The sequence below is a fragment of the Triplophysa dalaica genome, chromosome 18 (assembly GCF_015846415.1).
Source record: "Triplophysa dalaica isolate WHDGS20190420 chromosome 18, ASM1584641v1, whole genome shotgun sequence".
Classification (NCBI taxonomy): Eukaryota; Metazoa; Chordata; class Actinopteri; order Cypriniformes; family Nemacheilidae; genus Triplophysa; species Triplophysa dalaica.
In genome coordinates this window covers 920,322-935,950 of record NC_079559.1, presented here as the reverse complement: position 1 = coordinate 935,950, position 15,629 = coordinate 920,322, and the positions used below count along the sequence as shown (strand labels likewise).

The window sequence follows — 15,629 nt, the reverse complement described above, 5'->3', positions numbered from 1 at the left end:
AAACTAAATAATATGTCGTTTAAACAAGATAACATATCGCGCATTTTAGCATTAACGGAATTGTGACGTCATATTATCTCATTAAAACGACATATTATTTCATTTTAACTACATATTATCTCGTTTAACTACATAATATCCATATTAATCAAATGCGTGTGGCAGCAATACGCCACCGTAATTCATCTCTATGTTGTTTGAAGAAATCAAAGTGAGTAAATGGTGAGTGACAGAATGTTTATTTTTAGGTGAACTGTCCCTTTAACAGTTGTGAACGTATGGAAGAATACCTCGAAATATCAGTTTTTTTGTTCCACAGAAGAATATCTTAACGGCAGGAGGATATAATATTATTGACAAATATTGAATAAATATTGACAATATTTTATTGTCGGGTGAATGTTTTCTTTAACATTAAGTCACACGCTGCATTATTTCTCTCTTCACCGCTGGGTTTGTGTTTTGTGAACGTTGTACACATTTCAGTATATCACGTTTTAAAATGATGTGATGGAGTTTTAAGGTGGAGAAGATTCAGTCCACCTTAAAAACGAGATTCGCCCATCGAAAGAGAGAGAGGGCGAGAGCCCCGCCCTGTGCTCGGTTTCTGCGCGGTGATTGGCTGAGGCCGGTCTCATGTCATCAGTCTATGGTCGGCGGATCGCGCGCTGCTCTCACAGAAACATTTGTTGAGTGAAGATGACGCGTGAACGCGCAGCCGCGCCCGCGGGGAAACTCACGCATCCTGGAAAAGCCATTCTGGCAGGTCAGATACACAACACAACACAACACACAACATGAGAGAAGAAAAGTCACAGTGCTTTGCTTTAAAACTAAACCATTACATGTGAAGTTTTATTTCTATGAATGTTCCGCTTCTTCTGAACTTGTGGGAAAAGAGGAAAAAACTAATTCCATGTTGCTATGGCACTGTGAGTGAATGAATGAATGTTTTAAGCTCATTTTACGAGAATATTAATTCATTGTTAACAATAAGCAGATAATTATTGGTTTTCACAGCTGTTAAAAAACTACATTATAGTGATCCACATGTAAAAATATTGTAGTATAGGACCTGATTTAGAGCTCAGTAAATTGTAATATTCCGTACAAAATTAGTATAATTCCTTCAGTATTCTTTACTTACAACAGACTGTTGTTAATACTGTAGAATAAATTTGTACTTACTATATGGTGCCCAACATGAATTTATTTTATCACAGTGCACTATTGTTTAGTCAGCTACAGTATTTTGAATGCGAGTAACAAATCGAACTTTGATAATATGATCACAGAGAATCACTAAAACATACAACATGTTTAAATCTTCACGAGGAAAAACTGTATGTGTAGTGTGTGACATTGTGGAGGAAGTGAATTATGAATCACTTCAAATACTGTGACGAATGAGACACACATTGGTTGATATTAATAAAGTAATTGTCGATTTGATGTCATTCTGCTGGAGATGTTGACATGTTTCAAGATTGAAGATCAGGCAGATCCGGTTATGTGTGTGTGTGTGTGTGTGTGTGTTCACGTGTGTGTGTTTGGGTTGTGCTGGTTACTGTAGACGTGGATGTTTTGTCTGACAGATGATATATATCAGTGCTGTAAGGTCACACAAGTGTCTGTTCTCTAAACCTCAGTGTTCAGTTCAGTTCTGTAATCATCAGTCATCATTAATCAATTACATCATGTTTAAAACCTTAACTATGATTACATTATTCATCAACCTGCTGGAATATGTTTAGTTACATTAGGTAGATTAAGTGATTATAGTCCCTCTCTCTCTCTTTCTCTCTCTCTCCCTCTCTCTATCTCTCTCTCTCTCTTTCTCTCTCTCTTCCTCTCTCTCTGTCTCTCTCTCTCTCTCTCTCTCTCTCTGTCTCTCTCTCTGTCTCTCTCTCTCTTTCTCTCTCTCTCTCTCTCTCTCTCTCTCTCTCTCTCTCTCTCTCTCTCTCTCTCTCTCTCTCTCTCTCTCTCTCTCTCTCTCTCTCTCTTTCTCTCTCTCTCTCTTTCTCTCTCTCTCCCTCTCTCTATCTCTCTCTCTCTCTCTCTCTTTCTCTTTCTCTTTCTTTCTTTCTTTCTCTCTCTCTCTCTCTCTCTCTCTCTTTCTTTCTCTCTCTCTCTCTTCCTCTTTCTCTCAACCTCTCTCTATCTCTCTCTCTCTCTTCTGGTGTTTTCAGGATAATTGGTTAACTACCGTCTGGGTTCTTCTGTTCAGCTGAAATGAAATGACAGATTTAATGTCTGTGATATTTCTTATAAAATGCTTATTATATATATATACATGTCCAGCCTTCAAATTGAAAATGCCAAACCTATTTTATATTTCCTCGAGGAGGAGGCTAGATGACTGTGTGTGTTTCATCATTCAGCTCAGTGTATGGAAACCCTTCACCTGTGAACTGCTGGTGACAGATGTGATATTACAGTGTGTGTTGTTGTGTTGTTTTTACTGTGACATCAGCAGACAGATGTTTGGAGTCAGGGAACTTTATAAAATATAATTTATTCTATGCTAATTGTATAAATCTCAATGGGCAAGATGTGTTCCCCCCACCAGTCTCATGTAATTCATCCCACAGTAAATAAATACTGTTTATTTTAAAATCACATTTGATGCCGTATTAAAATGATATTTAACAAAAACACCGTCATGTCACATTATAGTAATGTACATAAATATAATGTGCAAAAACCATGTGATCACATGTGAAAATTCATGTTTTTTTCTGGAAAGCTCCTGTTGCATTTAAAACTGGTCAAATAAGAAAAAATGACTCAAACTAATTTTTATATTTGACTTTAGATTGAATGATCTGGACGTTTTCTTGATGGGTGCATTGTGTGTCATGTTTAGTGTGTATGTGTGTGTATAGTAAATGTGTTGTGGGTTTATCAGTCAGATACATCATGTATTATATGTTATACACAGATGTTTCTCCATCAGTCATTTGTTGTTTGTGGTGTCATATTCAACACTTTCTCCAGGATTTCCCATCACACACATGAACTGAATGTATTTACTCCGTTCAGTAAGACTGACCACCCCTGTCACTGTCTGTCAATCATCTTGACCTGTTTAACCAATTCTAAAATCCACACAATCCACGGCGGAACATCTTAAAGTGTGCCATTAAATGTCTTTTATGATCTTTAAACATGTTTTCATCATAACTGTTAACAGTGCCTGAGCATCTATGTGTGGAGTTCAATTGTTAAAAGGTTTTTATTTTGCACATTTCTCATTATTTAAATAATGAAGATAATATATAATTCTCACTGAAAAAATATATTTGTGACATCCTGAGACTTTTTTGTTGTAAAATTCTCTAATTCCTGAAGCTTTTTTCCATGGTAAAAATATGTCAGTGTTAAACATTTGGACACCACTGAATACTGGACAAAAATGGAGCTGTAATGTGAAAAAGTGATTTCTTGTTTAGCAAAATAATCTGTAATGCTCTGGATGTCATTCTTTCAGTTTTATCAGACCATCGGTCTGCAGTCGCTTGCAGGCACTTCTGTCTAATGGAGAAACATCATTGAGTTTTCTTCATCACTCAAACCTTTTATTGCCTTATACATGTGTATGTGCGTGTGCGTGTGCGCACGCATGTGTGTGTGTGTGTGCGTGTGTGCGCGCGCATGTGTGTATGTGTGTTTTTGCCGGGGGGCTGCAATTAGGTTGAGTAAGTGCTCATCTCTTCTCTCTAAGGCTGAAGTCTCCTCCTGCTGAATCTCCTCCTTTCACACTCACCCTCTCTCTCTCTCTCTCTCTCTCTCTCTGTCCTCATGATGGTGTGTCTCTATCAGGTCCTTGTCTGCTTCACCTAAAAGAGTTTCTCATTTCATCAGGTAATTCAGTTCTTATGTTGCAGGAGGATAAGAGGAACTCTTCATCTCTCCTCTCGTCTTTAATGATTTAAAGAGTGCGTGATTTTGTACCACTTGTAGATGCTTTTGTAATATTTTTGCATTACACATGAGGCTGAAGAAATGATTTTTTGGTGAACCGTTCCTTTGACCAGACACAAGACAAACAGAAGTGTATACAGACAGCAGCTGTGTGTGTAGTGTGTTGTTATCAGAGCCGTTCAAAATCAGAGTTACGACACTCGATCTCGCCGTGGTGGTCACTTGGTTCACTGAGCCCTCAATAACTGCAAACAAATCCGTTCTGATAATCTATTTAAATGGATTTTAGCATAAATGTTGCTAAGTATATTAGCACATTGCATACACTGAGAACTAAGTGAACTACTTTCATAGCAGCGTTTTGTCTGGGGAGTAATATGAATATAAGATCTATGAATAGATGTCTGCCAACTTGTTAAAATCTAAAAACACGCCGCATTTTAACAACTGTACATCAAATTCATATCGGAGACACTGAAATACATGGGAATCTTTTTATCAAATGCTTAGAACATACAGAGACAGAAAAAAGCATCAAGTCAGGGGGTCGAAGGATAAACAAATCATACAGACGATCAGAGATATAAAATAACTAAATAAAAACATGTGAACAAATACCTTAATATAACATAAATATTGAATGGTTCTGTGGTGTTTGAAACTATAGGTCGCTCCAACATGACGCGAGTTACTTTCGCATAACCTTCTTTTTTCGGACGTCTATGCGAGTGTCGTAACTCTGTTTTTTCCAGAAACACACGCATTAATACACACAGAGTGATGGATGAATGAATGAAACTGGTGTGCTCGTGAGATTTATGTAAATCAATCGTCTTTAACTGGCAGGTCTCAGATATGCAGCGGTTCTGAATGTTTTCCTGCTGTGTCACACACACAGTTCGTCAGAGTCTTTACAGTGATTTATGATTGTTCTGTGTGAAGCGACCAGCAGACACTACCAGCGTTATTGATTGGTTGTTCTTTTAGCTGTGTGTGTGTGTTTGTATCTTTAAAACAAGGACACACAAAACAAGTCACACCGGTCCCAATCTTCTAAAATAAAATATATTTCGATCTAATGTGTGTGTGTGTGATGAATGCAGTGTTTTATTCCCGGTGTCTCTCCCAGCATGCACATATATTTCAGTTTGTCCCAGTGAGGCTGACTTACACTGTGTGTGTGTGTGTGTGTACAATATCATTAATATTGTGTAAAAATTGTAGAGAGAACACAATAACACTAACACACAGTCAGATTTAAGTCACAAGCACGGGTGTTTGTTAAAGTTAAATTATTGTCCATTCACAGATCTGCAGTGACATCACAATCTGCATGTCTCTGCACGTGTGCATGCGTGTGTGTGTTTAATTGTGGGCTAATGTCTCTCCCCACAGAGCATTGTAATTATGGTAGATGTTATTAGAGAGAGATATCCAAAAGGAGTTTAGTTGTGTATTGCTTTATCTTTGCATTGTGTATGAAAGTACTTTGTCAATATGAATGAAGAATAAATGCCGTGACAATAACATTACAAATACATTCAAGTTAAGAGTCTGATTATGATTTATTTCTAGTTAGGAACAAAAACACGAAAATCCAAATTCTTAAAATGTCATAATCATGTTATGCTTATTGCAATATTACCCAACATTATTCATGTTAACATTCAGAGCCGATCCTAGACGTATGGGGCCCTATGCAAACCTTTGTGACAGGCCCTTGTCATAGTAGTAAAATAAGATAAACATAACTGTTAACTTTAAGAAATAAAAACATTAACACAATTAAATGAGTTAAAACTGAAAGACAAAAAACATTAAACTGACAGTTAGAACAATGAAGTATAAAATTAAGTTCACACTTTGAATGACATGCAAATAATCCTGCACCTAAAGTAACACACGCCTCTGGAACCTATCGAAAAAATGGGGTGTGTTCTTTACTAACCGTTCTCAAACCAACTGTAAATTTGTGCTTGCAATTGCCAAGACTAAATAAGACTTCAGAATAGTACAAATACAGCATCTTGTTTACATTCTAGGGTTTTTGATTCGAGACTCAAGGGGGCACCCTGGTGGTGCAGGGGCCCTACGCAACTTGCATAGTTTGTGTATAGGAAGAATCGGCTCAGTTCACATTCATAGTTTTCAACGTTCTTTTGTTTCTTGACTAATTTTTACTGGTATAAATGAAGGTTTTCACCTATATTGTGATTTGAAATTGTTCTTCCAGTTGCATTTGTGTCTTTAACATTTGTATAAAAACGATCTAATGATAGCTGATCATGTATTGTGAGCTGACGATGTTTGTCTGATGTTTTCTCTGCAGGCGGCATCGCAGGTGGAATTGAAATCTGCATCACTTTTCCTACAGAATATGTCAAGACTAAACTCCAGTTAGATGAGAAAGCCAATCCACCTCGATACAGAGGCATCAGTGAGTCCACACACACACACACACACACACATGTGTGATGTAAACACACTCACGGGTGACGTACACGTCCTCTTTGGAGTTAATTAGGAAAAATCTTTGAGCCAGAACTGATTTTCAACCTGCTGTTGCACTCACAAAATAAACAAACTTATCCTCTCTCTCTCTCTCTCTCTCTCTCTCTCTCTCTCTCTGTCTCTCTGTCTCTCTCTCTCTCTCTCTGTCTGTCTCTCTCTCTCTGTCTCTCTCTGTCTGTCTCTCTCTCTCTGGCTGAAGCTCAGAGAAGATTTTAATGAGTCTCCTGTAGATTTCTCAGACAGCTGTTCCTTCATTTAATAAAACACATTAACTAATTGATGAATGGCTTCATCTACATGAACACAACGAATTACTGATTTGTGTTATTAATATTAATAGAGTGTGTTTAATGTACAGTGTGTGTGTGTAATGTTCGTTTTGCAGTGGACTGTGTCTCACAGACGGTTCGTCATCACGGTGCGTTGGGTTTATATCGAGGTCTCAGTTCATTACTGTATGGATCCATCCCTAAATCTGCAGTCAGGTACATAAACACACACACACACACACAGGAGTGTTTTTCTCTGCAAACTGAACCCAGTTGCTACTGTTGTTGTTATTGCTGCATCTATTTCAGACAGCTGACATTTATTATGCTGATTGTTTTTCTTCAAGATGAAAAAACTCTGACACGGGCACACACACACCCACACACAAACAGCAGAATGTTTTTTTACATTTATAGACAGGTTAAGTGTCTACTGCTCCCCTGAGCCTCAGTGTGTCTGTATATGTGTGTGTGTGTGTGTGTGTGTGTGTGTGTTTGTGTGTTGAGTGACAGGCCAGCAGTCCGTGTCCAGCTCTGTCTGTCAGTCTTGTGCTCCTCTGAGCATTTATGGTCACTGAGGATGACAGCCTGACTGACTTCATTGCAACCCTGATGTGTGTGTGCTGAGTAATATTGTGTCTTTATTTTCTCACCTCATGCTGTAGTAAACTCATATAAGTGTCTGTGTTTAGCCGAATATCAGAGCTGATCTCAGATGATATGATGATCAATGCTCTCCAGCTTAAATAATGACAAAACCGCATCATAAAACACTATTGGGTCTCGATAGAGCACACAAGTCTTACAGATGATTTGGGGGATTTTTTTGGAATCAAAATTCTGCATCATTTATTCTTGTGCATGTTAATGTAACTGTGAGTCTTTCTTCAGTGGAACACAAAAGAAGATATTTTGAGATATGTCTGAGCGGTTTTGTGTACATATAATGGAAGTCAAAGGAGTTCAGAGTTGTTTGGTTATCGACATTCTTCAAAATAACTTCTTTTGTGTCCTGAAGAAGAAAGAAAATCATACAGGTTTGCCATGACACGAGAGTGAATAATGATGTCAGAATTTAGCGTTTAGGTTGAGCTGTTCTCTTTATATGCATGAACGTCTTTAGACTGAAATTCTATTAAGATTCACTGAAGTGTGTGAGTTCAGAAATAAAACCACCTTCACTCATTTCTTTGATTTCTTATTATAGTTTTCCGTTGAGTTATTTCTGCCTGATGGCAGTGTGCGTGTAAGAGATGTTCAGAGGAATGATTGTAATGTGAGCAGGTTCTGGATCAGCTGTAGTTTCATCTCTTTAAGTCAGATTGATGTTCTCCTCCTCGCTGCTGTTCTTCCATTAGCTGATTGAAGTGATCTGAAGCTGTGACCTTGTGTTTGCCCCGCTAATGGAGCGTCTGGAAACAAGCCCAGATGATATTATGATATTACCTCAGTCTTATTTGAATTCAGCGGTGTCTCTTTTATAAGAACGGCTCAAGAATGCTGCACGTTATAAAAACAGCAAAGATGATGTGTGTTTCATTTAAGGAGAGAAGGATTAGAAAATCCTTCTGGATTTATCATTTGATCAGGCTGACACTTATATTCAAAATTTCCAGTAGACTAATTTGGTCCAAACGTTGACATTATTTACTTTAGCATGCAAACTATCAGTGTCTCACTTTCACCAATGCAGATCAAGAGTTTTTATGACATCATTCTCTACTTTAGCTTTTCCTCAGACTCCAGGGTAACATTCATTGATGTAAATTAGTTTTCTTTTTTTATATTTATATAGACATATACAGTATATATACAAATAGATGCATGGGTTTGTGTACGACATTTCTTTGTATGTTAATAATTTTCTGTTCTCCAGGCTGTGGTTTAAACTAATCTCTATTTTAAAAGGAGCAACTCCCATTTTGTTTTACTTCCTTCGGTTCAGTGTAATGAGTCTCAGTCTGGACGTCCTGCAGGCGCATCTCTGAGCAATAATCTTAAACATGAAGTAAAAATATCCTGCTGCGGTTGCCCCGGGTTACTGGTGATGCTGCGTGATGACAGAGGAAGAGCCACAGGTTTCCAGCAGATGAATAGATTGTGTTCATCAGACTGATCCCTGAGGGTCTCTCGTGGAGGCTGATGATGTTTTGTGTTGTTGTTTGGTTGTAATTTCATTGTTTGCTCATCATCTCAGGTTTACTCAAACCCTCTTGTTATTTCTCTGCACCTAACACCGTGTCCACATCACCGCATTTGAACCCATTATAATTTAAAATTTTGTCCACACCGGACACGTGTCGGTGAGGACGGTGTCAGTGTCTGACGGAGCAAAAATATATGAAATAAAATGACTGTGATCAAATAATGACATATATGAACAATGTATTATTCTGTACATCTGTATATTAAGTGATTTTAATTGATTTTGTAATATTTTTTTTGTATTGTGTAATGGTAGATGTTGTTTTGTAATAAAGGCGTTGTTAAATCTCTCTCTCTCTCTCTCTCTATCTCTCTCGGCAGGTTTGGTGTGTTTGAGATTTTGAGTAATCAGATGAGAGATCACACTGGTAAACTGGACAGCACTCGTGGTTTAGTGTGTGGTTTAGGTGCTGGTGTCATGGAGGCGGTTCTGATCGTGTGTCCCATGGAGACTATAAAGGTGAGGTCAAGGGTCGTTGACTTTTACATCAGTGTTGCTTTCATTTCATATCATACTTTAGTCTTTAATTAATCACTTACATTTCCAGGTGAAATTCATCCATGATCAAACATCAGCCAATCCTAAATACAGAGGCTTTTACCACGGAGTGAGAGAGATCATCAGAACTCAAGGTAAAGACTGTGGAGAACATTCACGAAAGAAAAATGTCTCTTAGACATCAATGAGGAGTGCAAAGGGAAACTTTTGCTGAAAGTCCCAGTGAAATATAAATTACGATGGCTAATTTCTCGTGAAATATTGCAACATTTATTGTAAATAGTTTATCAATATGGTTCGTTCTCTTTTTAAGATCGTGTGTCCTCATAATCTTTAGTTTAAGTCTGAAAATTCAAATTAGACGGCTAAGGCGGAGCATCTGTTAACTCCTCCCCTTCAACTGTCAGTCTGCTGCCAGTTCCATTTCAAAATCCAATGATTGTTTTTATAAATCAGATCAAATCGCAGACAAAGACGAAAGCCACGCCCACTATTATTCTCATTAGAAATTCCATTTAGCTCGGAAATTCCTCAAAATCAGGAAGTAAAAAAAATTCTGGTTCAAGGGGACTTTAAGTCTCAATTGTGTCTCAGATGTTTCTCCACAGAAAAAAACACACTCTCTCTCTCTGTGTGTGTCAGGTATCAGAGGGACGTATCAGGGTCTCACAGCGACGGTCCTCAAACAAGGATCCAATCAAGCCATTCGATTCTTTGTCATGACGTCACTCAGGAACTGGTACAAAGGTGAACGTGTGTTTCTTGTGCAGCTCTGCCCTCTGCTGGTCACTTGGATACATTCGGTCTGTGTGTGTCTTCATTTTTTTAGGTGATAATCCCAACAAGACCATCAACCCCATCCTGACGGGTGTGTTCGGTGCACTCGCTGGAGCAACAAGCGTGTTTGGAAACACTCCTCTCGATGTCATCAAGACAAGAATGCAGGTACAACCACAGAAAACACACACGCTTGGATAAAAGAGTCAGTCCTCTGTCTGTGCTGTAGATGTGAAATGTGTTTGAATTGTTTTAGGGTTTGGAAGCTCATAAATATAAAAACACTTTGGACTGTGCTGTTCAGATCATGAGACACGAGGGGCCGACCGCGTAAGTGTTTGAACCAATGAGAATCCAGCACTGGAGAGAGCTGTGATAAACAGTAAATGATTTGTGTATGTCTCACAGGTTCTATAAGGGCACGGTTCCTCGTCTGGGCAGAGTGTGTCTGGATGTCGCTATCGTCTTTATCATCTATGAGGAGGTGGTGAAGGTTCTAAACACAGTCTGGAAAACAGGATAATAAAATCAGGGAAAAGTCAGGAGACACATGGAGATAATTTGAGACACAATCACTGTCTGATCCACTGTTTGCATTCTGTTCTTAACCTACTTCTGCTTTAAAATCATTCATTTAAAGTCAAGAAATTATATTTTGCTTAAAGAACATGAATTCTGTTGGTTTGAGCCTGAAGATTTGAGTCTTAGTTAAAAAACTCAACAAATTTAACCCTGATTTCTTGCTACAGTGATGCAAAATAAATCACGGAAACAAACGAGAATTTAGAGGAGAAATGTACGGTGGCCGCTAGGTGTCACTGCGCTGCAACAGATGACAACACATGCAAACACAAAAACACAAGCAAATTCAGAAAGCTTCTTCATTAGTTTGGCGACACATGCCCTGCAAATACTCAAAACACAAACAAACACAGAAACGCGCTGCAAGCTGCACGGACGACAACGGAAGTGTTTCTGGGGGACTCCAAAAACTGATGCACCTGATTGGGAAGCGCTTCATTTTGACTGTTCAAATTCGTTAGTGGAGTTCCCCAATCAGGTGCATCAGTTTTTGGGGTCCCCCGGAAACACTTCCATTGTCGTGCATGCAGCTTGCAGCGCGTTTCAGTCTTTGTTTGTGTTTTGAGTATTTGCAGGGCATGTGTCGCCAAACTAATGAAGAAGCTTTCTGAATTTGCTTGTGTTTTTGTGTTTGCATGTGTTTTCTTCTGTTGCAGCGCAGTGACACCTATCAGGCACCATAGAAAAGTTCTAAAAACATTACAAATGCATTTTCTTGATGCAAAATATGATGAAGTGAAATACTTTTTTTGCATTTTAACTTCATTTTGACTGAAGTTTCTCATGTGCCAAATTTAACAGATGTAGTGTTATCAGATATCATAACAACTCACTTCAGTAGCTCACTTAAAAATTTGCCCCTGTTGACTTTCATGCATTTACAAGCATACAGTATGTACATAGACAATGATATTAATATATTTAATATGAAAATGGACATATACGTGGTGAAGTAACAAATCTGTGGGCATATGAATAGTAAAAGCTATATTGACATTTTACTTATAACATTCCATCCAAATATTTGTCTGTCTAGCTGTAGATGAATTAAAAAAATGATTCACTATATTTGTAGCAATTGACATTTCTACTCAAAGAACTTTTGTTATCTAATGCCGATATTTTTCCATTTCTAAAACTTTTTATGAATTAGTTTGAATATGTTTCCTGTTATGTTGCACATGTGCCTTTAGAGTGAACCGTTGGAGTTTAAGAAGAGTTATTTTTCAGAAACATAAATGTAAATTTTTAACAATTATTTTGTCAGTCTTATCTTTGTTTTGAAGCATCGTCTATATCTCAGTCCCGCTGTATCTGTCCGTGTGCAATAGAATGTTAATTGATCCATAACTGGAATATGGATGTAGTGAATGTAGCTGTCTGGAGATGAAATCTAACAGTAAATGTCATTCTGTGATGTTTCAGGATGTCAGTTATGCAGATTATACTCTGATGTTGTGTTGTGAATAAAGACAAACTGTTAACATCCTTCTATCGGTCTAAATGTAACGGAATTTACTGATATTTGTGTCAATCTGTTGTTCAGGCTTGCTGAAGTTCATATACATATATACGTTTATTATTATCATATGCTTCTTCATTTATCATTATCTAAATACATTTAGCTTGTCAAGGTTTTTGCTTAAAATGTATGAGTGGTTTGATATTTTGTTTTATAATGTATTGCCATTGAGATATATTTAGGTGCAGACACTTTCATTGGTCACTGTATTAAAGATCGAGCACGTGTAGTAACTTCAGTTCTCTGCATGTCGTCCTGCACCGTCTGTGGCTCTGATCTGTCTGTTTTACATCTCTTTACTCTCGATGGACGTTCCTCCTGCTGACCGCCAGAGGGCAGGATTGTGTACGTGTATGTTTTCTGTGTGGCTCTGGGGTAAAGATTCTAAACACTAATGTGCTAATAAAATTAAATAAATGTAGCTCAGTGGATAGAACATGGCGTAAACAAAGTCAAGGTCATGGGATCGGGGATTACACATAATTATAAACAAATTAGAGTAAAATGCATATGTGTAAATGTAATGTTATGTTCGTGTTACATTAAATAGCACTCGAGACTCGAGTCCGGTCCCGATCAAACATGATCATGGTTTTCATGCTGGTTTTGTTCACATCATTAAATCATAAAGAGAGCATCATTGACACTTCGAACAACCAGCGAGTTTACGTGCGCAGTTTGACGCAGATTAAGTTTAATAAGATGTCATGTAACGTAAAACAGTTAACTTGTATCGGGGAAAGCTCTTAAACCGCTTAAAGAGGTGATTCGCCGGAAATACGTGTTTTTCTTTGTCTTTGGTGTCTGATAAGTTGCCCATGCGTGTATTAAACATGCAAAAAAAAAAATGCCGGAACAAAATATGTATTTTAGAAGCGAATGCGCACCCAGACCTGACTGAAACACCACTTGTGACGACACCCCGGCGAATCTACGTCAGTTCGTTACACGACTTGATGAACTGTCCAAATGTATACGTAAGTAAGGTGGGCGTACCTGTCAGTAGAATTGCGTTGGAACATGATGTTCCAAATATGGTAAGAGGGGTTACATTTCCGTGCAGTATTCGACCAATCACTACGCCCTAGTGAACTGGCCAATCAGAGCGCACCTCGCTTTTCAGAGCGACGAGCTTTGTACAAATCAGCGCGTTTCACAGGAGAAAGCAAACAATAATATTCGTTTTAGCCGCGTCAAATGACCCCTTTAAGCAAAATCCGCTCGGCAGAGGTTTTTTGCCCATAACTCCGATTTCGCGCTGCATGTAAACGCCTTTACCGGGTTTCTCTCAGTTTTCTTTATGTGCGCATGTCTGACAGCGCAGTAGTAGAAGTCCAAAACGGAAGTAGCAGCAAAATAACGTATAAAGTCCGCTCTGGAATCATGCAGTTGATGTAGAAACGTCAAAATGAAGAACTATTGATGGACATGAAGGTACTGCGGACATGAGAAGAGATATAAGAATACAGCTTCTGACCGTTTTACCGATGCATTTTCTCACGTCTCAAACTTCCATGTAAAAGCGGTTTTCTGCCTTCCAGGTTTATTACTATGCATGCAAACACGTGAAAACTGGTTTCTTTTTAGCCTGATCATTGAAAGATATCCGTTTATTTTGTGCATGTAAACACTGTCCCTGGAGGATCTCCATCTTCACACATCTGAGATGTTTTCTAGATTTTAACTCCTCGGCTCATTAGTAGAGATCTGGAAGACCTGAAGTGTGTGTCATCCAGAGTGTGTAGCGTGGGTGTTTCTTCAGGAACAGGGTTGTGAAACACTAACTTAAAAACATTGATGATTCACGATCTTACTCAATAGAAATTTCTTCATACGGTTTGATTCACAATAACAACACACTGGCTATTTTTACATATTACTCTCTCTCTCTCTCTCTCTCTCTCATACACACACACACACACACACACAATTGACAGATTCTTCGTCTCTTTATGTCCCTGTTACAATAGCTCTTTGTACAGGGGAAGGACATCTTTCTCTGTCTTTCTCTCTCTCTGTGTCTCTGTATGATGTTTAGTCGCTGTACCACAAACATCAAATAAACTGTAAATGACACAGAGAAGTGTATTGTCAACTAAAATGACTGAAAATAACACAAACTGGATCTTGAACTATTTGTTTGGCACAGTTTGCTTGAACGTTGCTTGAAAACAACGTGTCCACCTTACTTTTCCGACCAGCTTCTATTAAATAGTTTTAAACGCACTGCAGATTTTGATGTCGGTGTAGAATGTTCAGTGTATAAATAAAATGTCAGGATTAATTTCTCTGGTAGATTGTGAGAAGACGTTTGATGGCTGAGCATCTGTGAGAATCTTTCACAGGCTGTGGAGAGAAATGAGAGACAGAACGCTCTTTTGTTGTCTTTAGAACGCTGCCAATAGCTGTTGTTGAGTTATCAGAGAAACACACCCACTGGCAGATGTGTTTTATGGTGACCAGAGGGCCGGACGTCACATACATGAGCTGTCAGGCGTTAGTAACGTCTGCATTCACAGAGACAGAAAGGTTTCTATCTCTTGCTTCTTTCTTTCGCCTTCATTTTCACATTTCATGACCTTTCACATTTGTGTCTCCATCACATTTGTTTTGTTGGGTTTTTTTGTTAATATATTTTGGATGGTGTTTTACTTTTGGCTTACTTTTAGTCATTGCATAACTTATTCTTGGCATATAATGTCTAAAGTCACTTTTATGAGTTTTGTTGATTTTTGGAATTGATCACCATTTTTGTTTTGTTGCTAAATTTGCTATACTAATTCTAGTTTATTGAATGACTTTTATTGCGGTGATCCTGTTTCATTGTAAGCAGCTAAGCAGTGATTTGGCAGTACAGAACTACTGTTTTATCTGTTTTCATTTAATTTATGAGATTTCTTCACATTTTTCCATCATGTTTGTTCATTTCTGTCAATTAACTGATCATATAAAATCATTCTTTAGTGTCTCTTGACATCAGTATTATTAAGTCCATTTCGCCACATTTAGGTGTGAAAGCACAAACAGATGTTCTTCGCTAAGAGTGCTGATCTCAGATCAGAGGAGGCGTGACGTCATCACGTGCAGTGTTTCTCCACTCTGTTCCTGGAATCCTCCAGAACTGCACATTTAGATGCCTGTCTAATCTCACACAGACACACCTCGTGGAGTCTCTGCTATGATGTGAGGTGTTAAATCAGATTAAATGATGCCTCAAATGTTTGATAAGAGAAACATTTTTTAGGGGCTCCTAGGAGGATCTCAGTATTCCAGTGGTTAAAGATCTGTTCTTCTCAGTTATGTTACAAAAAATATCAATTTTACCTTTTCATATGTTTCA

General features: G+C 38.1%; 1 protein-coding gene across 2 annotated transcripts; it reads left to right on the top strand.

Moving 5' to 3' along the window:
* The first annotated feature begins 656 nt into the window (after window positions 1–656).
* si:dkey-178e17.1 (tricarboxylate transport protein B, mitochondrial) lies at window positions 657–11,036 on the top strand. Of its 2 annotated transcripts, none has more exons than XM_056772533.1 (9): window positions 657–766; window positions 6,254–6,361; window positions 6,821–6,920; window positions 9,231–9,369; window positions 9,458–9,542; window positions 10,051–10,155; window positions 10,238–10,353; window positions 10,442–10,515; window positions 10,594–11,036. In XM_056772533.1, the coding sequence occupies exons 1-9, from the start codon at window positions 700–702 to the stop codon at window positions 10,706–10,708; spliced, it is 909 nt and encodes a 302-aa protein (XP_056628511.1). In that variant the 5' UTR covers window positions 657–699; the 3' UTR covers window positions 10,709–11,036. The 2 variants fall into 2 exon arrangements, with proteins under 2 accessions (XP_056628511.1, XP_056628512.1); XM_056772534.1 differs by lacking the exon at window positions 657–766 and adding an exon at window positions 798–932.
* The last annotated feature ends 4,593 nt before the right edge of the window (window positions 11,037–15,629 follow it).